Source organism: Symphalangus syndactylus, chromosome 4, assembly GCF_028878055.3.
Source record: "Symphalangus syndactylus isolate Jambi chromosome 4, NHGRI_mSymSyn1-v2.1_pri, whole genome shotgun sequence".
NCBI classification, from domain to species: domain Eukaryota; kingdom Metazoa; phylum Chordata; class Mammalia; order Primates; family Hylobatidae; genus Symphalangus; species Symphalangus syndactylus.
Window position 1 is genome coordinate 82,910,713 of NC_072426.2, and position 25,377 is coordinate 82,936,089.

The 25,377-nt window shown below is 48.6% G+C and overlaps 1 protein-coding gene across 5 annotated transcripts in view; it reads left to right on the forward strand.

The window, feature by feature from the left end:
* Nucleotides 1-25,377, forward strand: part of ALOX5 (arachidonate 5-lipoxygenase) — a 76,870-nt gene that overhangs the window by 44,150 nt on the left and 7,343 nt on the right. For all 5 annotated transcript variants that reach the window (XM_055275284.1, XM_055275287.1, XM_055275285.1 and 2 more), the window contains exons 5-7: nucleotides 10,372-10,478; nucleotides 11,291-11,463; nucleotides 14,952-15,098. In XM_055275284.1, the coding sequence (XP_055131259.1) occupies nucleotides 10,372-10,478; nucleotides 11,291-11,463; nucleotides 14,952-15,098 (427 nt within the window). The remainder of the gene's footprint in view (nucleotides 1-10,371; nucleotides 10,479-11,290; nucleotides 11,464-14,951; nucleotides 15,099-25,377) is intronic.

Sequence of the window (25,377 nt, forward strand, 5' to 3'; positions counted from 1 at the left end):
AATCACAGGCATTCTGATACACCAATAACAGACAAACAGAGAGCCAGATCATGAGTGAACTCCCATTCACAATTGCTTCAAAGAGAATAAAATACCTAGGCATCCAACTTACAAGGGATGTGAAGGACCTCTTCAAGGAGAACTACAAACCACTGCTCAATGAAATAAAAGGATGCAAACAAATGGAAGAACATTCCATGCTCATGGATAGGAAGAATCAATATCGTGAAAATGGCCATACTCCCAAGGTAATTTATAGATCAGTGCAATCCCCATCAAACTACCAATGACTTTCTTCAAAGAATTGGGAAAAACTACTTTAAAGTTCATATGGAACCAAAAAAGAGCCTGCATTGCCAAGACAATCCTAAGCCAAAAGAACAGAGCTGGAGGCATCATGCTACCTGACTTCAAACTATACTACAAGGCTACAGTAACCAAAACAGCATGGTACTGGTACCAAAACAGAGATATAGACCCATGGAACAGAACAGAGCCCTCAGAAATAACACCACACATCTACAACCATCTGATCTTTGACAAACCTGACAAAAACAAGAAATGGGGAAAGGATTCCCTATTTAATAAATGGTGCTGAGAAAACTGGCTAGCCATATGCAGAAAGCCGAAACTGGATCCCTTCCTTACACCTTATACAAAAATTAATTCAAGATGGATTAAAGACTTAAATGTTAGACCTAAAGCCATAAAAACCCTAGAAGAAAACCTAGGCAATACCATTCAGGACATAGGCATGGGCAAGGACTTCATGTCTAAAACACCAAAAGCAATGGCAACAAAAGCCAAAATTGACAAATGGGATCTAATTAAACTAAAGAGCTTGTGCACAGCAAAAGAAACTACCATCAGAGTGAACAGGCAACCTACAGAATGGGAAACAAATTTTGCAGTCTACTCATCTGACAAAGGGCTAATATCCACAATCTACAAACAACTCAAACAAATTTACAAGAAAAAAAAACCCCATCAAAAAGTGGGCAAAGGATATGAACAGACACTTCTCAAAAGAAGACATTTATGCAACCAATAGACACATGAAAAAATGCTCATCATCACTGACCATCAGAGAAATGCAAATCAAAACCACAATGAGATACCATCTCACACCAGTTAGAATGGTGATCATTAAAAAGTCAGGAAACAACAGGTGCTGGAAGGATGCGGTGAAGTAGGAACACTTTTACACTGTTGGTGGGACTGTAAACTAGTTTAACCATTGTGGAAGACAGTGTGGCGATTCCTCAAGGATCTAGAACTAGAAATATCATTTGACCCAACCATCCCATTACCGGGTATATACCCAAAGGATTATAAATCATGCTGCTATAAAGACACATGCACACGTATGTTTATTGCAGCACAATTCACAATAGCAAAGACTTGGAACCAACCCAAATGTCTATCAGTGATAGACTGGATTAAGAAAATGTGGCACATATGCACCATGGAATACTATGCAGCCATAAAAAAGGATGAGTTCATGTCCTTTGCAGGGACATGGATGAAGCTGGAAACCATCATTCTCAGCAAACTGTCGCAAGGACAAAAAACCAAACACCGCATGTTCTCACTCACAGGTAGGAATTGAACAATGAGAACACATGGACACAAGAAGGGGAACATCACACACCAGGGCCTGTCATGGGGTCGGGGGAGGGGGGAGGGAGAGCATTAGGAGATATACCTAATGTAAATGACGAGTTAATGGGTACAGCACACCAACATGGCGCATGTATACATGTGTAACAAACCTGCACATTGTGCACATGTATCCTAGAATTTAAAGTATAATAAAAAAAAAAAAAAGGACATACATGGAAAAAAGGAACACAAATCCACAGGAACGGTTGGTGGTCTGTGCCTTTTTCCAAAGATGGCTTTAAGGGCATCAATATTTAAAGGAGAAAAACAGGCTGGAGGGAAGAAAGGGAGGGCATGGTCACATTACTGAATCCACATGTTGCAAAAGAAAAGGAGCAGGTAGGGGAATAATCAAGTTATGCATTCCTCTTGTGCTTAGTGCATCAGCACTTGATAAGGTGAACACCAAGAGCTACCTGTGGAGGTTTTCACCTTTTATCTGTAGCTATCTTCGTTTCTTGCATGACTCAGCTTTCAGCTTAATTTTTCCCTTTTGGCAGAGTGAATTGGGGTCCAAAGATTTTCATTTCCTTTTACACCTAGAATCCTCTGAGGAGCACTAGCACCTCCCAGTGCCAGGCCAACCCCACACCCAAAGGTGACAGTCTATTAGGGTGGGACCCTGGCTTTGGGTCTGCACACCCAGCAGGGAGACGGGGCTGAGAACCCAGCCAGTCTTCAAAGCTTAAAATAATAATATTATTATAATAATATATTGTTTTGGGGGGGTACAATAATCTATTATAAGCTTCGTGGCCATCCTGGGAAGTAAATAATATTATTGACCGTTTCTAGGTGGGGAAACTGAGTCTCCAAGGGGTCAAGGTCAAGGAGTTTGCCTAAAGTCATTTAGGCAGAAATTGGCAAAACCAGGATTTGAATCCCAATCTGTTTGTGTCCAAAGCTGGGGCATTTTTCTCCTACCATAATTGGGGTCTACTAGAGAGAAAAATTAAAACCTAACATCTGGACTAGTAATGCAGCAGTATCCACCATCTCCCTGGAAACATGGCAGTTAAGGGCTCACTTCCCTTCCCCTACTCTGGGATTGGGATTGTTGATCAAAGCCATGTAGCTTTAGTGGGATAGGTCCCAGACCAGGATGGGACAAGCAGGACAGAAGGCCCTTGTGAAAGAGACAGTTTGGAGGGAATGATAAGGATGGTGAGGTAGTGAGGTGGAGAGTACTGCCACCCAGTTTGGAGGGAATGGAGGAATACTGGATGGATGGACAATCAAACCGATGGACAGGCAGATGGATGGGTTGAGAGATGGATGATGAATGGATGGATGAAGGGAAGGAGGAAGGAGGGAAGAAGAGGTGGATGGTGGGTGGATGGAGGGATAGATGAGAAACTGATATACGGATGGATGGATTCATGGATGGTGGATGGATGGATGGATGGATAGATAGTGGGATGGATGGATGGATAGATAGTGGGATGGATGGATGGATAGATAGTGAGATGGATGGATGGATAGATGGGTGGATGGATGGACTGATGGGTGGATAACGAATGGGTGGATAGCGAGTGGGTGGATGGATGGAAGTGTAGACAGAGAGATGGATGGATGGATGGATGGATGAATGGATGGAGGAATTAATGGTGGAGTGAAGGTCAGACTGTGCCTTTCTTATCTCCGCTCAGTGTTTCTGAAGGTCATTGTCATCTCTGTATCTCAGGAGCCTCTGTATCTTAGCAGCTGTCACAGAATAGGTGCTCATTAAATCCTATTAAAATGAAAGTGTGACCCACCTGGCCCCTGAGTGCCCCTGAGTTCCAGCTGGGTCACAGTCCATTTTAACAGGGTTTAATGAGCACCTATCCTGTGGTATAGAAGGTAACTGTGCACCTCCTTTTCATGTATCCCCATCATGGCTAACAACAGCCTAGATATATGGCTCTCAATCCTGTGTGTTTAGTGTTACAGACGCCATGCTGCCCACTCTGCACAAACTGTGGAACCAGGGACAGTCCAGCACAGTTGTATTTTAGGGCTACTGGGGGATTCCAGTGTATAGCCAGGATTAAGACCACTGGCCTGTATGCCTTTCTGGGCCTCCCCACCCCCCACATATGATTGCATCTATTTGCTGAGTCAAGTCCATCTGCTGGGTCCCAGGGAGTGCCTCCTCCTTTCCCAGCTCCACCATCTCTCCTGAGTGAGGGCAGGAGCATCTTTCCAGCTGCCTCCCTGGGCTCCATCTCTCAAGACAGTGGGAGGGCTCATTCTCAAGTGCTTGTATAATTTGTTGGAAGTTTGCTCTAAAAAGTAAATATAATTTCTTGGTTGGCTCAACTGCAGGTGAGAGCCAAGACATCTCTGCCCAGAAATGGAGACACATCCATAGGGACGCGCCCGTCCCTGCCGTCTCTCGGGTCCTACATGCATAGGATGCTCCACCGTGGGGAGCCAGCAGGGCTTTGCAGAGCATCTCTTGTCTCTGACCTGGCTGTTTCCTTTGCCACACCCACCCTCCCCACTTCTTGGCCAAGACATGGGTGAGGGGCCCCTCCTTGCAGAAGCTTCTAGAAGCCCCTGGCCTCAGTGAGGTCCCCTCCCCTGTGCTCCCCAGTGCTGCCCACCCTGCCCTCGGCCCCAGAAGTGCTGCAGCCCACGTTTCTCCACATCGTCCTGTCACTTACCCCTTGAGTGATGGCCTATTGGCAGGAGCAGAGCGAAGGAATCCTTCTGCCCCTCCTGGCGCAGCTGGCTGGACAGTAAGCTTAGCCCCACTCTGAGCACCGCCTCTGTGCCGGCACAGTGGACGGAGACCCTTGAGTTCTGCGGCGGAGAGAAGAGGTGTCCCTGTATTTGAGGAGCTGAGCCAAGGGGGCTGGACCACAGGGAAGCAGCTTAGAGGAGCCTGTGTGGGGATGAGGGGTGCCTGGGAGAGGGGCCCTGGGCCAGTGGGGTTTAGGGGGACCCTAGGGAAGTAGTCTAAGTTCCCTGAGCATCGGTGTCCTCAAATGAACAATGAGACCGGGCCCCAGCTCCTCCCCAGGGCTGTTGTGAGATTAAAATGGGACCGCACACATCAGCCCCTCAGGGAAGTTTCTCCCTAAAGACAGCCTTTGTCTTCTCCATTCTTGGTTCAGGCCCTCTGGGACCGTGTCTCCACCATCACACACCGGCCTAGGGCTGCAATCTTGGAAGGGCCCCTGGGCTTGCGGGGTGGGCAGGGGACCCTCGCTGCACCTGGGCGTCCTCTCTGATGGGGCCCAGGAAGGCTTTGCAGCCGGGGGCCATCCGACCAGGTCTTACTGGGCCCAGGCAGACGTACGTGGGGTCTGGAGAATGGCACAGGGGGCTGCAGCGGAGAGAGACTGTGGGCACAGGTGTGGTGAGGCCAGGCAGCCTAGAGCCAAGTGGTTTGCGAAATTTCCTGGTGGTGTGGAGGGAGGAGCAGCTGCTGATGTGTTCACCTCCCCACTCACTGTTTGCAGCCTGGAAGACGATTGCAGGGGGTGGCAGGGCGGAAAAGACAATGTCCTCATTAAAGGAAATTGAGAAAGAGAGTTTCCTTCCCAGTGGGGCGGGACAGTGCAGAAATGCGGCCGGTCCTGGAAGAGGTGGGAGCGAGGGGTTGGGGGCTCACACGCCCTGCGATTTCCTCCTATGAGAATGGGCGGGAGCAGCCCCGGGAAGGGTGGCGGATGGAGCCGCCCTCACCCCAGGACCACATGGGCGCTTTCCGGTGAAGGCGGTGTGGGAAACGCCAGTCTGTGCTGCAGTGTACGTAGAGGCGCTATGAGCCCGAGTTTCCCACGTCCAGGGGCAAATAGAGAGCCGTGACAGTCAAGCCGCGCGAAGGCTGCCCTGGCCGCCTTTGCGGTCAGGTGAAGGCTCAGAGGCAGGGAGGCCGGGCGAGCGCGGGCGGGCGGAGAGCAGGCCACAGGGAAGAGGCCGAGGGAGAAAGCGGGGCACCCCGCCCGGGGGGTCATTTACAAGGGACGCTGGGCACGAAGGAGGCTGGGGCGAAGATGAGTCCAGGGGTTGGGTTGACAGCGCTGCGCAGCCGGGCTGAGCAGAGAAGCTGACGAGGGACTCCCGACAAGGGACGGGGGAGAGGGAGCCTAGGGGCAGGCAGAGGCCTAGGGGGTGCGCTCTGAGGGCAGCCACTCCCACCGGCCCTGCCCCAGCCCCGCAGGCCAGCCACATGCCCCGTGCTCCAGGCGACCCAGCGACATGGATGGCAGCGTCCTGAAGGGGGATGATCCGTAGGGAGTGGGTGCGGAGGCTCACGCCTGTAATCCCAGTGTTCGGGGATGCCCGAACGGGAGGATCGCTTGAGCCAGGGAGGTAGAAGCTGCAGTGATCTGCGCCACTGAACCCCCGCCTGGGCGACAGAGTGAGACCCTGTCTCAAAAGACAAAAACAAAAGGCACCAGGGGTGCAGGGAAGGAGCGATAGTCCCCCAGGCAAGGAAGGCTGCGGAGGGGCCAGGCCAGAAGAGAAGGGCCCTGAGCTCAGTGGACGGGCAGAGTGCGTGTGGAGGAAGGGAGGGACGTACCAGCACGAGGAAGGGTGAGGGCCCAGGCTGGGGATCCGGCGAAGTGATGGAGGAGGAAAGAGAGGCGGGAAGAGGAGGGGGCCTGCTGGCCTGGCTTTGGAAAGCAGAGCATGGGTTTGTATATGGGAAGAAGACCACATCCCCTCTTATCGTCATCCCAACTCAGAAACCATTTGGCCCCAAGTCACCAAAGAACTCATAGGAACCACTTCCTGTGACACAAGTAGGATTCTCCCACTTAACTTCCCAAATGCTACCCGAAAGCCTCTGTAATCCTTGGAAATTTAAAAAATAATCCCCTTCTATTAACTGATGCCTATAAAACATACTAACTTTCATTAAATTTTGTTATGAAATCAAGAGATGTGTCCCATTGTAAAATAAATTTGTTTGGAAAATGTAGGGGGGAATCCCATCTAAAAGTTAGACAAGGCTAGAAAATTTCAATTTTATTTGCTAAGGTAGCATCACATTGTTGTTAAAAATGCGTCATAAAATAAGACCAAGAGTTAATACAAAGCATGAAGTCATGTTTCCCTCAAAAAAACGATTTGTTCTGTAGTCAAATTGATTTGGAAAACATTGCAAACTCTTCAGCAGTGCTTCTCAAAGTATAGCTTGTGTCAGAATCCCCTAGGGCCCTTGCTAAAATCTGGACGGCTACACTCACCCCCTAGAGTGGGTTAAACTCAGTGCCCACTGGCAGGAAACTGAAACTTGGCTGAAGTCACCAAGGAGGCCTTCCCCGTTAAACCTCTGGCTGGGGACAGCTTGGTTTCCTTGCCGCTGCTTCTGAGTAATTCTGGCACGCAGTTCCTCCTAGCCACCTGCTGTGCCTGGAAGGGGGCCAGCCCTCCTCAGCAAGCTTTGCTCCCGCCCTGCACAGCACAACTGTGGCGTAAAAAATGGAAAAGCTGTTAGCAGAAGGAAAGAGCAGGGAGACAGAGGTCAGGTGAACCTCAATGGCCTCCTCATTAAAGGAAATTGAGAAAGAGAGTTTCCTTCCCAGTGAGGCGGGACAGTGCAGAAATGTGGCCCGTCCTGAGAGAAGTAGGGGCCAGGGGTGGGGGGCTCACCTGGCACATGGCCAACAGCTGGTGCCCAGCCTGGGCCACAGTTTGGCACAGGAGAAAGCTGAAGATTCAGGAGAAAGCTAGGTCACCACCCCTAGGCCAGGTGATCAAGGTGGCTGTTACCTGCCTGTGTGGCCTTGAAAAAGCCTGGTGCCCTCTCTGGCCTGCAGGTTCCTTCTGTTTACAAAAGCGGATCTTCGAAGCCCTGAATATTCCAGTTTTCTGTAAGGATATAGAAATATTTTGCCTCTAGATGACATGCAAATATGTTCCTCCTAACTCCACTTCTTCCTAGATCTGTGGCTTCTTCTGAGAACTACCACACCCACCCTGTTTTCAGAGTAAACCTCCTGTTTTGAGATCAAACAGATCCAGCTAGGTAGATGGTGACTCACTCCTGGTTCCTCCAAAGAACAGGGGCGAGCGACCACCCGGGACCTCAGGCGCGCCAGCACAGGACCTCTTTCTGGGGCACCATCTGGCGCTGGGCCATCTTCAGGCCCTACAGGGCTCTCGGGGCCTGGGAAGGCCTCTCATCTCCCAGAAATAAGTTCTTTTCCCCACCCAGACTGACACCAGATGCTACAGTGAGGTTTACTCCTCCAGATTGACAAGGGTTCCTAGCCCAGAACACTCAGCTGACGAGGGGTGCTGGGGGAGGAAGGAGGCAGCAAGGCTGAAAGAAGCTTCTCTGGGTATTCCAGTGCCTGGCTGCTGGTCGTAGCCATGGTGAGGCCACAGCAGCCTCCCTGGAAGCAAGCACCTGTGTAAAAGCCCCTCCTTCCCCACGAGGGGCTGGATCCAAGTGAAGAAGGTACCAGAAGGACTGGAAGATGATGCTGGTATTATTCGACAGCTCCAGGTTGCTGTAGCACTGAGCACCTACTGTATGCAGCCCATCACAAAGCCGGCCACACTGCCCAGGCTGTGCCATGGCAACTTCCAGCAGTACACCCTCTTGGTCACCTGCAGGCTGCTTGTTCGTCCTGACACATGAGGAGAAAAAGATAGTACTCACAAAGGCCTCCAGCCTTGTGGCCCCAGGACCCTCTCCTAAGCATCATGGCCTCCTAGGAGACCGAGGGTAGCCAGGACAAAGGAAAGAAGCATTTGTTAAGCTAAGAAAGGATGGAAGGGGATTGCTGTTCTGCCTGGATGCACCCCTAGACCTGGCAGGGCAGGCGGGAGAGACCCCCAGTGTCTCCTGCTTATCCTAGGAGATCCCCCCTGTGGTTGCTCCAGTTTGCTGCCTTCATGCATGTTCACAGGGTGATTCCCCTGGGACAACAGAGCTGGGATGTCACCAAGCCCTGTGTCCCATCAGCCAGGCTCTCCACAGCCTCCATCCTCTGATTCTGCTGGATCAGGAGGATGTGGGGAGGTCCCTGACTCCCCAGCTTTCCCCATGACAAGGTGTGTGTCTACAGCTCAGACCCAGCCATGCTCCACCTGAGAAGTGGGTCCAGGCAGAGCACTGGGTCCTGGCCACCTAGGGCTGCCTCCTCGGGGGTGGGCAGGAAGGGGAGCCACTAGAGGAGTGCCCCGGGCACAGTCCCCTGCACCAGGTGAGGTCACCTCTTAGTCCATGAGGCGATGCTGCATGAGCCCCTCTGGACACTAGGAGTCCTGGGCTCAATGCTGAGTAAAGTGCAGACATGACCATGCCCTCAGCATGCATAGGGCAGCGGGCACAGATTCATACACATGAGTTTGCACTTAAGCCACAGTAAGAGCTACAGAGGAAATGAACAGAGACAGCATCACTCCAGTGAGCCCTCCAGACACACCCCATGTGCGCAGTAAGAGAATGGCATAGTCTATTGGGACAGTCACATCAAAATACCACAGACCAGATGGCTTAAACAGCAGACATTTGTCTCTCACAGGTCTGGGGGCTCGAAGTCCAAGATTAGGGTGCCAGCCAATCCACTTGCTGGTGAGGGCCCTCTTCCCAGCTTGCAGATGTCTCTGTGTTCCCACAGCATGGTCACTTGGCAGAGGAGAAAGGGGGACAGGGCATGAATAAGCCCTCTGGTGCCTTCCTCTTCTTAGGAGGACGCTAATCCCATCATGGGTGCCCCACCCTCGTGACCTCATCTAACCCTAATCACCTCCCAAAGGCCCCACCTCCTAATGCCATCACACTGGGGGTCAAGTCTTCAACACATGAATTTGGGGAGCACAATTTAGTCCACAGCAGAAAAGAAAGGGGCACAGAGCATTCCAGCCTGAAGGAAACAGATGTGCAAAGGCCCAAGGCAAAGGCCTGAGCTCTGAGGGGCTGCGAGAGTCAAGGCCGAAGAGCGGGCAGTGATTGAGCACTGACGGGGGAGAGGCAACAGGCTATCTTGTTAATCTCAGTCTCTTGTGTGCCAGAGAGAGAAACTGAGGCACAGTGTGTCATGGTGAACACTGGGCAGCACTCCCACGCTCCTGTCCTGCACCCTGCAGGGTTATGGAGGAAGCCTGGGAAGCCTCTCCCCTCTTTTTCACCTTTCCTGGACCCATCCCACACCCTGCCTCCTCCAGGAAGCCCTGGGGATTGCTCATACACTCACATCTCACTCAGTACCTGCAGCCTGCATTCTGATTTTAGCAAGCTCTGGCCTTGGGTTTCTATTTTCTTGTCCTATGCAGTGAGCATTTGGAAACTTCTGTCCTCCTCAGCACCAAGCACGGAGCCATTTAGCAGAAAATAAATGAGTTTTCAAGTCAATTGAACTGTTCATCGCCCCAAAATCCAGGCAACACAGTAGAGCAGCTGGATCTCTGTTCCTAGAAGCTTTCTCAGGGACTGGACCACCGAGTGGGGGACAGCAAGTCCCTGATGAGTGAAAGAAAGAATGAATGAATGAATGAACACATGTGTGAATGGAATTCAAGGCATTGTAGGCTATTCTGGAGGGTACTGGCCTGTCTCTTCGACAGGTGAGGTGCAGTAGAACAGCATCCCTTATAGATGCCAGTTTCTGTCCTGGTTCTGCAAAGCCACTCATCTGCCTCTGCAGAGCTGCCTGGAGGGGGCGGGGTTGTGAGGACCCCTGAGAGCTCGGAGTGAAGGGGCTCTGCAGAGGGAGGCATGGCTGGTGTGTACAAGGTGATCTCTCTCCTGGTCTGCAGGATGGAGAACCTGTTCATCAACCGCTTCATGCACATGTTCCAGTCTTCTTGGAATGACTTCGCTGACTTTGAGAAAATCTTTGTCAAGATCAGCAACACTATTTCTGGTGAGTGTGCCTCTGGGGGCCCAAGTGGTGCTGGGGACAGAGGATGCTGCTCTCCTGTCTGAGACTTGCCAGGAAATTGACAAGGGCTTTCCTACCTGCTGCAGCATGGGGGCCTCGCTGCCACCATGCCACCCTGAACAGCACCCCCTACACTCCACACCTTTTGCCATCACTGTGGTCACCCTTGTGCCCAGAGGTTTCTCCTCCTCAGATATTCAAGCTCGAGCACCCTCGACCTCATTTTACTATCAAAAGTCTCAAAAGTATCAGAACATTTTCTTGGCACAAATCAATCATTTGTGCTTCTGAACAGAGCAAAGGCAGAACTTGGCTTGTGTTGTAGGCATTTACATGAAAGCAACTTTGGGTTCCTTTGGACTAGGATGTGTTTGATGAGAGCACTAGCTTCATAGTGGCCAGTCATGGCATGGGAAGGACGTTAAGGAGGCAGGAATGGCTGGACAAGAAGAGGTGCTGAAATCAGCACATAAGGAACGAAACTTGGCAAACTGCCCCCAGAGACTCTCCTCCACGCCCTCCTCCTTCCATCCTGGACACTCCATGCTGGGCTGAAGGACCTGAGTGCCCCAGGAGTCTTCTGAGCTACTAAGGGCCAGCTCAGGTATGATGAGTTGGTGCCACAGCATGACCCAGTGACAGGCAGGGGGCAGCAGTTGGAGCTGTGCCCATCCAGGGAGCACTTGGGGGAGGAGACCAAGCAGGGACTCTGCTCTCAGGTGAGGTCAGGAGGGCCACGGCCCTGGCTGCCCTCTACTCAGAGCTCAGGGTGGGCCTCGCTTCTCTCCTGGTAGAGCGGGTCATGAATCACTGGCAGGAGGACCTGATGTTTGGCTACCAGTTCCTGAATGGCTGCAACCCTGTGTTGATCCAGCGCTGTACAGAGCTGCCTAAGAAGCTTCCGGTGACCACGGAGATGGTAGAATGCAGCCTGGAGCGGCAGCTCAGCTTGGAGCAGGAGGTCCAGGTAGGGGTTGATGGGCTGGGGAAGTGGCCAAGGTCACAGTCTGTCAGGTGGAAGGCACTTCCTCCTGGCCAGTGCTCATAGGCCCCCAAGATGCTAACTGCAGGTCCATCTGGCCTAGAGCAGCCGCTTCCTTTTCCTGGCAGCAGTGTCAGCCAGGGTCCTGGGCATTATGCAGACTGTCTTGTGCAACATCAGAGGAGGAATTGCAGGGAATGTTTCTCCATGATGCTCGAGTCTGGGAACATAATGTCAATATTTTCACTATCAGTATCAATAATTACAGGACCCTTGATTAGGGGCCTGTGGTGGGACAGGCATTGTGACAGGTGCTTTATACACAAGGTCATCGGTTGTCACCCACCTTGCAAAGGGGAGAACACTGGAGAAAGAAGCAGACCTTGTGTGAGGATAAAAAAGGGGCACGAGGAGAAACCCAACAGAATGGTTGACTTTCTCGTTAGAAATGCTGCTGCCCATGCTCCTGTTGCATCCTCCTCCCCACCCTCACCTGCAGACTCAGCCGCCTCCGGCTGCAAGGCTGACCTAGTCTTGAGACAGAAGAAGTTCAAACCAACTCCACCTGGATCTGGTGGGGCTCAGCAACAGGCGCTGGCCCATCAGCCTGCCTCTTCCCCATGGAGACAGCGTGATGGGGCCTCCTGCCACCCAGGCCCTGCTGCCTATCCCCAGGTGTCCAGGTGGCCTCTGCTGCTTCCAGTCTTTTGAGCTCAGCTTACCCTGGGGCCCTAGTTGGAGAGGGATGGTTGGTGCCCTTTAGACATAATCCTACAGCCCCAGTACCTGGCCCACCTGAATCTAGAGGGCCACCCACCCAGCTGAAGTCCCTGGGCAAGTCTCCTGCCCCAGTACAGGCAGTGCTTCCTAACCTCCTCCTCCTGCACCCAACCAGGCCCAGAGCACTTCCTGGTCATGTGAACAGCTGACAGTTACAATCCCCCACACACTGAGAGAGCATCTGTGTTCCTGAGTGGACTGAATTGCTAGACGTAGTAACATTGATTCGGTGGTTATAGGTTTCAAACTTCAAGTCAGAGATCATAGAACCTTAAGCCATATGGAATCCTAGAACTGGAAAACTCCGAGCAGCCATCTCTGCACCCAGCAGCCAAGGAGCGGCCGTCCTCAGCACCTGGGCAGGGTATCAGCCTCCCACTGGGAGTCCTGGCCACCTCCAGGGCACGTGGGTTATGGGTCACCTTTCCTTTGAGCTGACCCACCCCTCACTGACTAGACTCTTAAACACACACTGCCCCATCTCCTACACACCAGCATGATTCTTAATCCCCACAGTCATTCACGCTACCCATCTGGCAGCACCTTAGTGATCTACAGCAAGCTTGTGGCCTACTAAAAACGCCTCCATTGTTTTTTAAAATGTGCAGTTATTTTCCGGAACATGAATAGAGAAATTGTATCCCTGTTGTTGGTATTGATTCAGTGTTCCAGCTCAAGTTTGTTTGAGTTCTTAGACTTTATATTTGGATTCTTTGGTTTCAAATCAAAAAAATCAACTCCATTTGGTTTAATCCAACAACTCTATTGGCTCAGGCAACAGTAAAAAGCAATGCTAACTCATTTGGGACCAGGGCTCAGATCATCCCCTGCACTGTCTCTCTCTCTCTCTCTCCATGTCTCAATCCTCTGCCTCTGGTGGTTTTTTCCTTAGGAGGGTTTCCTTATGTGGAGGTAAAGAATGATCACCAGCAGCTTCAGATTTACCTTCCACCAGCTTAGCAAACACCACCCACTCCCAGCAAGAAAGACCCTGTTTCCCAGCACTCCCAGCAGATGTCTTAGGCCATCCTCGGGCCTCACTGATTCTGTGAGCCAGTGCCCACGGCCAGGAGAATGGAATACGCTGACCCAGAGGGGACAGGGATTCTAGACAGGCAAAAACTCCACTGTCAGAAGCAGAATCTTAAAACGTCAGAAATGAAAGGTAGGCCCGCCCCTGGTTTTCCAGAAAGATGAAAGGGAGGCTCGGGATAACAGAGAAATGCTGCAGGCATTGGCCCCAAATCCCAGGCCTCCTATTCCCAGTATCACCTTCACCAGCCTGGGTAGTCTCAAGATTGGATTAGCGGCTCATTCCTTCTGGATAGAGTCTGATGGTCACTTCAGCTCTCAAAGTCCAGCTGTCCAGCCGTAGTCCTAGAAGGCTAGACACCAATGTGCCCGACCAACCCAAGGATCTCCACCTGCCCCCCTCAACACAAGGTGCCCTGAGTGCCTCCGCGGGGAAAGTCCCCGTCCCCACCCCCGCTCCCCCTGCCCATCGCGACAGATGCTCAGAGCTCATCCCTGGTGTCACACGACATAAAGGAGGAGGGCGGTGGCCAGGCTCCGAGCTCCTGCCGTCCTGGGTGGGTGGCTTCTGTCCTGCGTGCCGCCGGGCAGCCCGGGGGTCCTACGTGTGGGCACGGTCGGTGGAGCTGCAGGGGACCGCTCTGGGATGTCTCCAGGCAGAGTGGATCCTGACCCCTCCGCAGCCGGGACCCTCACCCTTTCCTTCATCACTCAGGAAACAGAAAAGGCTTCAGAAGGAGCGGCCATGCCCCCGGCCTAAGCGCTGCTTTCCCGGCCCAGCAGGCCTACCCTGCACCTGGCGTTCCTAGGGGCCCCTCTGCGGGACCCACTGCGCGGCTCGCAGCAGCCGCCCGCCTCCCACTTCACCGGCACGCTCGTTGTGTGTCGAGGTGTGTTGGCTCCCACAGCAAAGGGCACGGATCCGCGGGTCAGCAAGCCTGACGAATTTACACAAATGACCCGCCGTGTGGCCAGTCTCAGACCAGGGCACAACACGCCAACCCTGCAGACCACCCCCACCTCCCCAGCCACTTCAGACCCTTCCCCCTCTGCTTCTGCAGCCCCTCTCCAGAAACGCATTCATTCCCGCCCCCGCAGACCTTCCCTACCTCCTGGAGACCCCTCTCAACCCCTGTAGATGCCCCTGTCTGTGCAGAATCCCCTCCTCCTTCCCCCGCAGCCCCCCTATCCTACCCGGCGGACAGCCCCGCCCCGCTTCCTGTCTCTTCCTCCCAAGGGAGACCCCTGTCCTGGCTCTGACTGGGGTTGAGTTCGCCCAGTTTTGACTTCTGTGTAGATTTCGGCAGCATCATTTTTTGGCATTTAACTCGTCACATCTATTTCACCTAACCTCTTTCTTCTTAGTAAACTGACACTCAGGGCGGTCTCTCATCTTTCGTGCCGGTCAAGCAGGTTTCAGACACCACAAATGCCGAATGAGCTGCTGCCATTCCTTACCTTACCCCGAACTGTCACAACCTGTGAACACCTTCCATGTGAATCAACCAGCCTTGGAGTCAGAGGAGAGAAGTACACATTCTGAACTCCGCTGAGTCGCAGGAAAGGGAGAGGGGTCCCCAGATGTCATCACTCTTTCCCCAGGCCTGATTTTTGGTCCATCTGCTGAGCCTGATTTGGACACATCTCTCTGCCTCCTGCAGCAAGGGAACATTTTCATCGTGGACTTTGAGCTGCTGGATGGCATCGATGCCAACAAAACAGACCCCTGCACACTCCAGTTCCTGGCTGCTCCCATCTGCTTGCTGTATAAGAACCTGGCCAACAAGATTGTCCCCATTGCCATCCAGGTAGGCTGCTAGGGGGCACACCTTTCTGAGCAGCTCAGTCCTCCGCGATCCAGGGCTCCCGGGTGGCTCCATTCACACTCCAACTGAGGAAGCTATGTCTTGAAAGACACTAGGGCTTCCTGCAGGCCCTGAGGTGGGCTGTCCATAGGGGCAGAGAGGGGTCTACTCTCCAAGGCAAACTTGAGAAGCCCCTGGCCGGTGGAGGCACACTGTGGAGGACCTGCCCTGGGATGATATTCTGCACTCTCCACCCCAGCACCCTGACCAAGGGCCCCCAGTCAAGGTGCTGCCAGGGGCCAGGCAGGTGAAGCTGTGGGCTGAGCTGGAGACCAAGACCACTGAGGGGCACCATGGGTTCTGGGGTCAGGAGCCAGGCCAGTCCTGGTATGCCACCTTTGATGACGATGTGAGTTCTTAACATCCACCTGAGATGATGCAGGAGGAAGAGGGAGACCCTGGAGGAAAGGCAGGCGGGCACAGGGCTTTATCTCCCCCTGTTCCTGGCACCAGCCCGCTGCCAGGCTGTTAGCTGGTATGCAGACAGCAGGGTCCAAGGCCAGGACTGGACTGGGCATAGGTTCCTAGGAGTAGGGAGGAACTGCGCAGGGGGCACCATGGGAGACTGGCAGATGAGCATTCAGCAAATAATGTCCATGAACTGGACCTTGGGAGCTGTGGACACAATAGTAGCTGGAGAGGTCAGGCACCAGCCACATGCCAAGGCTATCCTGTGGGTTAACCTGCACAGTCCGCAATCCCTTACCCTCGATTCTAAATCTAAAAAATCTGAAAACTGCTGCATATTTCAAAACTGTGCAGCAAATTTATTGTTTGTAAACAAACCTTCTTTGAAGCAATAGGTGAGGTTATTTAGAGGCTTTCTCCATTCAATGTGATATGCATGTGGATCACTGCAGAAATACTGCTCTGTTTGATTGTAAAATAGTATGTTGCCCTAGACCGGGGATGGCACATAACGAAGTATACCCACTGCTAAAATCCTAAAAATTCTGGATTCTGAAGCACATTTGACCACTGGGGTTTTAGATAACCTATCTTTATTTGTGTAATCATCACCACAACCATCCTAGGTAGTGGGCTCTATTGATGTTGATCATTTTACCCAGATAAGGAAATTGAGACACAGGTGCCCATAGCCAGCCACAGAGCTAGGATTCAAGCCAGGTCATCTGACTCTAGATTCCAGGCTCCCCACGGTCTCCCGAGGCACATAGCCTCAGAGGAGCTTCCCGTCTGTTACCAGAAAGAAGCCCTGTGCCTAAGAAACTGAAGCAGCAGGTAAAGGGACAGGTGACCTAAAAAAAGGCAAAATTGCTGGGAGATCCCTGGAGATCCCAGGCACCACTGATGGTGCCTTCAAAAGCTTGGCTCAGAGATCTCTTGGAGCAGCCTGGAGTCAGTCGCCTAGCTTAACTTCCAGCTCAGCCACTTGCTAGCAGGCTGTGGGACCTTGAGCAAGCCACAGAATGTTCCTGGGTCTCTTTCTTCTTCTGAAAATGGAAACTTTGCAAACTATAAAGACTCAAGCAAATGAAAGCCAGAGGATAGTAAATCCAAGATCTGGTTCTTTGAAAGGTCCAAAAAATAATAATAATAACCTCCTCATGAGGCTGATGGAAAAAAAGAGATAGAAAAAAAACATATGCAAGATTTGGAATAAAAAAGGAATCATAAAAAGAGTAATTATAGCCAGGCACCATGGTGGTGCACAACTGTAGTCCCAGCTACTTGGGAGGCTGAGGCAGGAGGCTCACTTGAGGCTGTAGTGTGCTATGATCACACCTGTGAATAGCCACAGCAGTCTAGCCTGAGCAACATATCAAGACCCCATCTCTTAAAAAAAAAGAACAGTAATTATGATTACATATTTTTTAAATGAGAGTAATATGGCAACAAATTTGAAAAATTAGAGAAATGGATAAAAACTTAGGAAAAGATAAATTAGAAGAAATTGTAGAAAATAGGCCAATTTCCATATAGTGATTGGAAACAGACCTACACGGCGAGCAGCTGAGTCTCACCCAGCCGCTAGACAGCTGACATTTCCACAGGGCTCTTTATCAGCCCCAAATTGATCCTATAAAGCTGGTGTAAGCTTAGTTCTGAAACTGGATACAGGCAGGCTTCAAAAGAAGACTGAAGACCAATCCAAGTATTAAATAAAGATTTAAAAGAAAACTAAAGGTGATATTAGCAAAGTGAATGCAGCAGTGTATTAAATGACTATATGTAATAACCAAGCAGGGTTTATTCCAGATATTTCAATATCAAGAGGGCTACCACCATAATTTATTATACCCATAAGGATAAAGTTTTTTGTTTGTTTGTTTGTTTTTTTGAGACGGAGTCTCGCTCTGTCGCCCAGGCTGGAGTGCAGTGGCGCGATCTCGGCTCACTGCAAGCTCCGCCTCCCGGGTTCACGCCATTCTCCTGCCTCAGCCTCTCCGAGTAGCTGGGACTACAGGCGCCCGCCACCATGCCCGGCTAATTTTTTGTATTTTTAGTAGAGACGGGGTTTCACCGTGGTCTTGATCTCCTGACCTCGTGATCCGCCCGCCTCGGCCTCCCAAAGTGCTGGGATTACAAGCGTGAGCCACCGTGCCCGGCCGATAAAGTTTATGATTATATCGATTCACACTAAAAGGGAATTTAACAACATTTAATAGCCACAACTAATAAAAATTAATAGGAGGAACCTTACTTTATATGATAAAGATAGCTAACATCAAAAAGGTGCAGCTCTAATGCCATTTCCATTAAAATAATAAATAAGAATGCTGATATCACTTTTTATTCAACATTATTTTAGAAGTTATACCACATGATAAAACAGGAAAGCAATCAATAAACATATTGTCAAAGAACAGGGAAGATGATCTTTTCTGGTAATGCTATGGTAGACCTAGAAAACACAAGAGATTCTAATTTTTTAAAAGCTACTAGATTAATAAATTCATTTGGCAAAGTGTTTAGATAAATACATTTCTCAAAAAAATCAGTAGCCTTTCTCCATACTAACAATAAAATATAATGCCCATATAAGGAAAAACTATAAAGTTATTTATTTATTTATTTGAGATGCAGTTTCGCACTGTCACCCAGGCTTGAGTGCAGTGGCGTGATCTCAGCTCACTGCAACCTCCACCTCCCTGGTTCAAGCAATTCTCCTGCCTCAGCCTCCCGAGTAGCTGGGATTACAGGCACCCGCCACCACGCCCAGCTAATTTTTTGTATTTTTAGTAGAGACAGCATTTCACCATGTTGGCCAGGCTGATCTCGAACTCCTGACCTTGTGATTTGCCTGCCTCAGCCTCCCAAAGTGTTGGGATTACAGGCGTGAGCTACCACGCCCGGCTAACTATAAAGTTATTTTAAAGGATATACAATGAACTCTTAACAGTGATTTGATATTGGGGAGGAAACGGTATATCATAAAAATGTCAGTTCTACCAAATTCTATTATAAAAACTTAATGCACTTCCAAGTAAAATTTCAGCCAGAATTTTTTATCTTTCTTGGTAGGGGTGTGGTGGTGGTGAAGAGGAACTAAAAAGGAGAGAAAACAATTAAAAAATTGAAAGATTCATGTGGAAAAAGAAATCTGGCATAGTCAAAAATTTTTTGAAAAAATAAAAACCACATAGAGAGGCAGGGCAACCAAGTGAGACCTCATGTCTAAAAAAAAAATAAAAATTAATAGAAAAAATTAGGTATGGTGTCACATGACTATAATCCCAACTGCTCAGGAGGCTGAGGTGGGAGGATGGCTTGAGTCCAGGAGTTCGAGGCTGCAGTGAACCATGATCGCTCCACTGCACTCCACACTGGGCAACAAAGTGAGACCCTGTCTTTAAAAAACAAAAAGTAAAAGAAAAGAAAACACATAGGGAACACTTTCTTTGCTGGATTTGTAAGGTTACTGTTAAGCAGATGCTGTGCTTGAAAACAGAGAGAATTGGGGGACAGTATAGAGTAAGATCCAGAAATAGACTCCCCTACAGAGGAATTCAATGTATCACAATGGAGGTTTTTCAACTCAGTGAAAAAGGGATATTATTTTAATGATGCTATCACACTGCCTTTGCATAAGAAGAAAATTAAATTGGACTGCTCTGTCATGCCATTTACAAAAATAAATCTCATCATGTAGAGTTGCTTAGAAGAAAAAGAAAAAAAATCAGATGATGTAAAAATTAAAATGAAAAAAGGAAACAAATTTAGAAAAACTAATTACGTGGACACTCGGAAGACTTGGAAACCAAGAAGTTATAAGGGGAAAGATAAGCATATTTGATTATGTAATGTTTTAAAACTTGAATGATAAACCATAAACAAAGCCAAAAAGCAAAACAGAGATTGGGGGGAGTAACCATAACAGAAGTAACAGCTAAGAGATGCCTATCTATGATACACAAGTAGCTCCTTTACATTGACAGGAAAATACAAATACTCCAGTGGAAAAATGAACAGAGAATATGAATAGGCAATTCACAAAAGAAAAAATATAAATAGACAACCAGCATATGGAAATACTCCTAACTTCACCTGTAGTTAGGGAAATGCAAATGAAAGTTAACAATGAGATACTATTTCTGACATGTCTGGTTGGAAAAACAAGGGGTAACTCCCAGACACCAGCAAGGATGGAGCCCCATGCTCTGCTCATGAATTGTTGCAGCCTGGCAGTGTTCACGGGATAACTGGTGGGCCTGGGCAGCCCAAGGTCAGAGCTTCGGCCAGCACCGGAGCAGATCCCACGGCGCCTGCTGTACCAGGTGCACGTTGCAGTGGGCGGTCAGAGGATCCTGGGGTTGAGGCTGTCGTGGCGAGGACAGTTGTGTTACCGAGCTGGACTGGGGTCTGCTTGCCCAGTACAGCAAAACCAAACGCTGAGATTGGGATAGAATCTAGGAGAACACAAGGCATTTATTGTGGGGACCCAAAAAAGGAGAATTGGGCAGCTCACTCTTAAGACCGGAACTCCCTGATGGCTTACAGGTAAGGGTTTTTAAAGGCGGGGTAAATTTCAGGAAAGCAGAAGTTAACAGGCAAAATCATTAATCAATACATGGAGGGTACACATTGGTTTTGGCCTAAAAGGGCGGGATATCTTGAAGTGGGGGTGGGCTTCCAGGTCATAGGCAGATTCAAAAATTTGTTGTTTTGCAATTGGTTAAGGAAGAGAAGTTTCGTTTAAAAATTTGAGTTACCAGAAAGGAATGTTAGCTGTGGATTGTGGGCGGGACTTCCCCCAGGCCCCCCAGGAAGAAATTTAGAACAAAGAGCCTGCTCAGAGTTCAGTCCTCAGTTCCCTCTTATCTGACGTCTCTGTGCCGGTGGATCCATTTGGTGGGGGTCTGGGTTTCTGAAAAACAACTCAGAGACACATGTTCAGGGGTTCTCTTTAGTTTCCAGAGGGAACCACACAGCCCAGGACTCTGGCTTCCTTGGCTGTTGTTTTAGGCTGCTGTTACCCTCTTGTTTGTCAAGTCGCTCATTTATTTCTCAGGGCTAGCTGGGTGCCTGGAATTTCCCTCCAAGGAACTCGGGATTTTCCTTCATTTCCATGCCCTGTTGGGTGGCTGGGGGGCTACAGTGCCCTAGGAGGAGGCCCCTGCTCCGTCTCAATTGGAGGGGCACTGGAGGGGACTTCATTGTTTAAGTGTTCTGACAGCCAGTAGCACTGAACAGGTGTGCACCAGCAGAGTGAACCTGTTTGAGAAACAGCAGGGCAGGCACTGTCTACTCAAAGAAAACACACCCAAACCCCCAAGGCTCAGCCTTCGCTAGCAGCCACTCAGCAGAAATGAAAGCACAAATGTGTGTGGGTAGCAACAGGAGCATAGTTTGTGATGGGGAAAAAAAATTGAAAACAGTCTGAAGGCAGAAGAGGATCGAGTGAGTGAGCCCTTCCATGTCCTCACCATAAAACGTTGCAGCATCTTTGAAAGGAATGCTTTGGTTCCCTCCCAGCTGACCTGGAGGGGTCTCCACAATGAGTTAACAAAGTGGAAAAACAAGACACAAGGGACCGATAAAGGATACATATCTGTCATATACCAATAGCTCCTTCAAACTGCTAAGGCAATGGGCATGGTCTCACTTATGTAAAATGAATGCAACGATGCAGCAGGCCTACCGTGCCAGCGTGGGGACACAAGGACGCGGTGTCACCAGGTAGGAACACGGTGATGGCCCGGTGGGGGACAGGTGAGCAAAACAAAGAGACAGATGTTGATTATAATCGTATTCAGTTGATGGAAAATTGGACAGATAAATGTGCACACATGCAAAGACCTATGAAAGGAGGCTCCCCAGAATTTGGTGGTTATCCCTGGGCGCTGGAAGATGAGATGATGTATTCTTTCTTTCTCAGGCTCTCCTGTCATGACTCAAATTTCTTTTTACGATAAGCACATATTCTTTTCTAATCAGAAACATAAAACTACTTCCTTACCCAAAAAACAAATTTAAGAAACACAAATTGCTCAGGGCAAGTTCTGGCATCCCATGGCAGGCCAAAATCCTGGACAGGAGTGGGAGGATGTGAAGGATGGGTTGGGGAAGGCCCAGCTCAGTGGTACAAGAGCTCAAGGAGATGGGCAGGTGAGGCTTGTCCAGGCCAGGAGGTGAAGAGAAGCAGAAGGGAGAGTGATGGGCTGAAATAGGCAGAGCACTGGGACCATCCTCATTCAGCTCTTTTTTTACTGGTCAGAACAGTTTATATATATATATATAAAATTTTAGATTCAGGAGGTACACGTGCAGGTTTGTTACATGGTTATATTGCATAACGCTGGGGTTAGGCTTCTATTGAACCCATCACTCAAATACTGAGCATAGTACCCAATGCCCAGTTTCCCAATGCCCAGTTTTTCAACCCTTTCCTCCCTCCCTCCCCTTCTTGGAGTCCCCAGTGTCTTTTGTTCCCACTTTTATGCCCATATGTACACAATGCTTAGCTCCCACTTATAAATAAGAACATGCAGTATTCGATTTTCTGCTTCTGGGTTAATTCACTTAAGATTATGGCTTAAGTGCCAATCCTAAGCTGCATCCATGTTGCTGCAAAGAACATGATTTCATTCTTTTTTATGGCTATGTAGTATTCCATGGAGTACATGTACCACATTTTCTTTATCTAGTGCCACTATTGATGGGCACCTAGGTTGATTACATGATTTTGATATTGTGAACAGTGCTGCAATAAACATATGTGTGCATATGTCCTTTTGGTAAAACAATTTCTTTTCCTTTGGGTAGGTACACAGTAATGGGGTTGTTAGGTCAAATGGTAATTCTATTTGCAGTTCTTTGCAAAATCTCCAAACTGCTTTCCACAGGGATGGAAGTAATTTACACTGCCACCAACAGTGTGTAAGCATTCCCTTTTGTCTGCATCCTGCTAACATCTGTCATTTTTTTCTTTTTAATAATAGCCATTCTGACTGGTATCTCTTTGTGGTTTTAATTTGCATTTCTCTGATGATTAGTGATGTTGAGCATTTTTTCATATGTTTGTTGGCCATTTGTATGTCTTCTTTTGAGAAGTGTCTGTTCCTGTCCTTTGCCCATTTTTTTAATGGTGGTGTTTTTTCTTAAGTTCCTTATAGATTCTGGGTATTAGTCGTCTGTGGATGCATAGTTGCAAATATTTTCTCCCATTCTGTAGGTTGTCTGTTTACTCTGTTGATAGTTTGTTTTGCTGTGCAGAAGCTCTTTAATTTGATTAAGTCTCATTCGTCAATTTTTGTTTTTGTTGCATATGCCTTTGAGGTCTAGTCATAAATTCTTTGCCTAGGCAATGTCCCTAAGATTTTTTCCTAGGTTTTCTTCTAGAATTTTTAAAGTTTGAGGTCTTACATTTAAGTCTGTAATCCATCCAGAGGTAATTTTTGTATATGGTGAGAGGTAGGGGCCCAGTGTCATTCTTCTGCATATAGGTAGCCAGTTTTTCCAACACTGTTTATTGAATAGGATGTCCTTTCCTTATTGTTTATTTTTGTTGATTTTGTCAAAAACCAGTTGGCTGCAGGTATATGGCTTTATTTCTGGGTTCTCTGTTCTGTTCCATTGATCTCTGTGCCTATTTTTGTACCAATATACCATGCTATTTTCATTACTATAGTCTTGTAGTATAGTTTGAAGTCAGGTAATGTGATGCCTCCCACTTTGTTTTTTTGCCTAGGATTGCTTTGGCTATTCAGGCTATTTTTTGCTTCCATATGAATTTTAGGATTTTTTTCTAATTCTGTGAAAAATTATGTTGATAATTTGATAGGAATTGCATTGTATCTGTAGATTGCTTTGGGCAGTATGGCCATTTTAATGATATTGGTTCTTCCAACCCATTAGCATGGGATGTTTTTCCATTTTTTTGTGTCATCTATGATTTCTTTCATCAGTGTTTTATAGTTCTCTTTGTAGAGCTCTTTCACCTCCTTGGTTGGATGTATTCTCTGGTATTTTATTTTGTGTATAGGGGACTATTGTAACTGAGATCACATTCCTGATACGGTTCTCAGCCTGAACATTGTTGGTGCATAGAAATGCTACTGATTTTTAGGCCAGGCACAGTGGCTCACACCTGTAATCCCAGCACTTTGGGAGGCCGAGGTGGGCAGATCACCTGAGGTCAGGAGTTTGAGACCAGCCTGGCCGACATGGTGAAACCCCATCTCTATTAAAAATACAAAAATTAGCCAAGCCTGGTAGCACCTGCCTGTAATCCCAGCTACTTGGGAGGCTGAGGCAGGAGAATTGCTTGAACCTGGGAGGCAGAGGTTGCAGTGAGCTGCGGTTGCACCACTGCACTCCAGCCTGGGTGATAGTGAGACTCTGTCTCAAATAAAAAGAAACGCTACTGATTTTTGTACATTGATTTTGTATCTTGAGTGTAGAAAGTCAAAAGGTTTTTTTTTTTGTTAAAGAATAAATTATGTGTTAGAAATAATAGTTTTTTTCTAAAGACTAACTTTTTGTAAGCCTGTTTGCTTTGTGCTGATAACTTTTTGTTAAGCTCTATCATATGTAGCTGTTAGATATAAGGGAATGAGTACATTCTATGTCCTTTTACTTTAACCAAGATATTTGTGCTGGGCATGCTCACAGGCATGTCCCAGCTTGCAGCCTATGCCCCTTCCTTATTTGGGAATGTTATTACTTTTCTAAGTCCTTTCATAAGCAACTTCCTCTTTTCCTTTGTCTTTCCATTGCTTTTACCTATTTAGAAAAGTTTTAAGTTATTAGCCATTCGGGTTTTAGTTTAGACTGTGAGGTTTGGCTCCAGCCAGTGGAGACAGGACACAGTAGCAGGAACAAGCTGCGTAAGGAATAAAAATTGCTTCTCTCCATTATTCAGGTGTGCTCTTGCCATTGTTCCATCTGCGAGGAGCACCCTTTCTGCAGAAAGTAAAATTGGCTTGCTAAAACACTTTTTGTCTAAATGCTGATTTTTCCTTGCAGTACCGAGGAACAAGCATTCTGTTTCTAAACAAGCATTTTACTTATAACATTGAGACTTTACTGAAGTTGTTTATCAAATCTAGGAGTCTTTTGGAGGAATCTTCAGGGTTTTCTAGGTATAGAATCATATCATGGGTGAACAAAGATAATTTGACTTCCTCTTTTTTTTTTTTCGTTTGGATGCCTTTTATTTCTTTCTCTTGCCTAATTGCTCTGACTAGGCCTTCCAGTACTCTATTGAATAGGAGGGGTGAGAGTGGACATCCTTGTCTTGTTCCGGTTTTTAGGGGGAATGCTTCCGATTTTTGCCTGTTCAATATCATGTTGCTGGCTCAGCTCTTTACCTACTGTGTGACTTGGGAGAGCTGCTAAACCAGCTGGAGCCTCAGTTTCCCCCCATGTAAAATGGGTACAGCAAGGAATACCTGCCTTGCAGGGTCAAAGTGAGGATTAAGTGAGATAGCATGGGTAAAGCCCCTAGCACACAACAGGGGGGCTCCTCGGCCCCAGAAGATGTCAGGAACATGTCAGTGCCCCAGAGTCATCAGGAACATGTCAGAGCATGTGGGGACATGTCAGAGAGTGTCTCAGAGCATGCCGGGCAGCCCAGCATTCTAGGGCACAGATCAGGTATCAGTGGCCCAGGCAGCTCATGCAAATGGGTGTGGCAGTGGGGACCCTGAGAGCTGGGACTGTGTAAAAGGGACAAGAGCGTAGTTCTGTGAGAACCTGGGTGCAGAGTTCTGAGACCTTCTAATTTTTCAAGAAAACCAGGTCATTCAAATTTTTATGT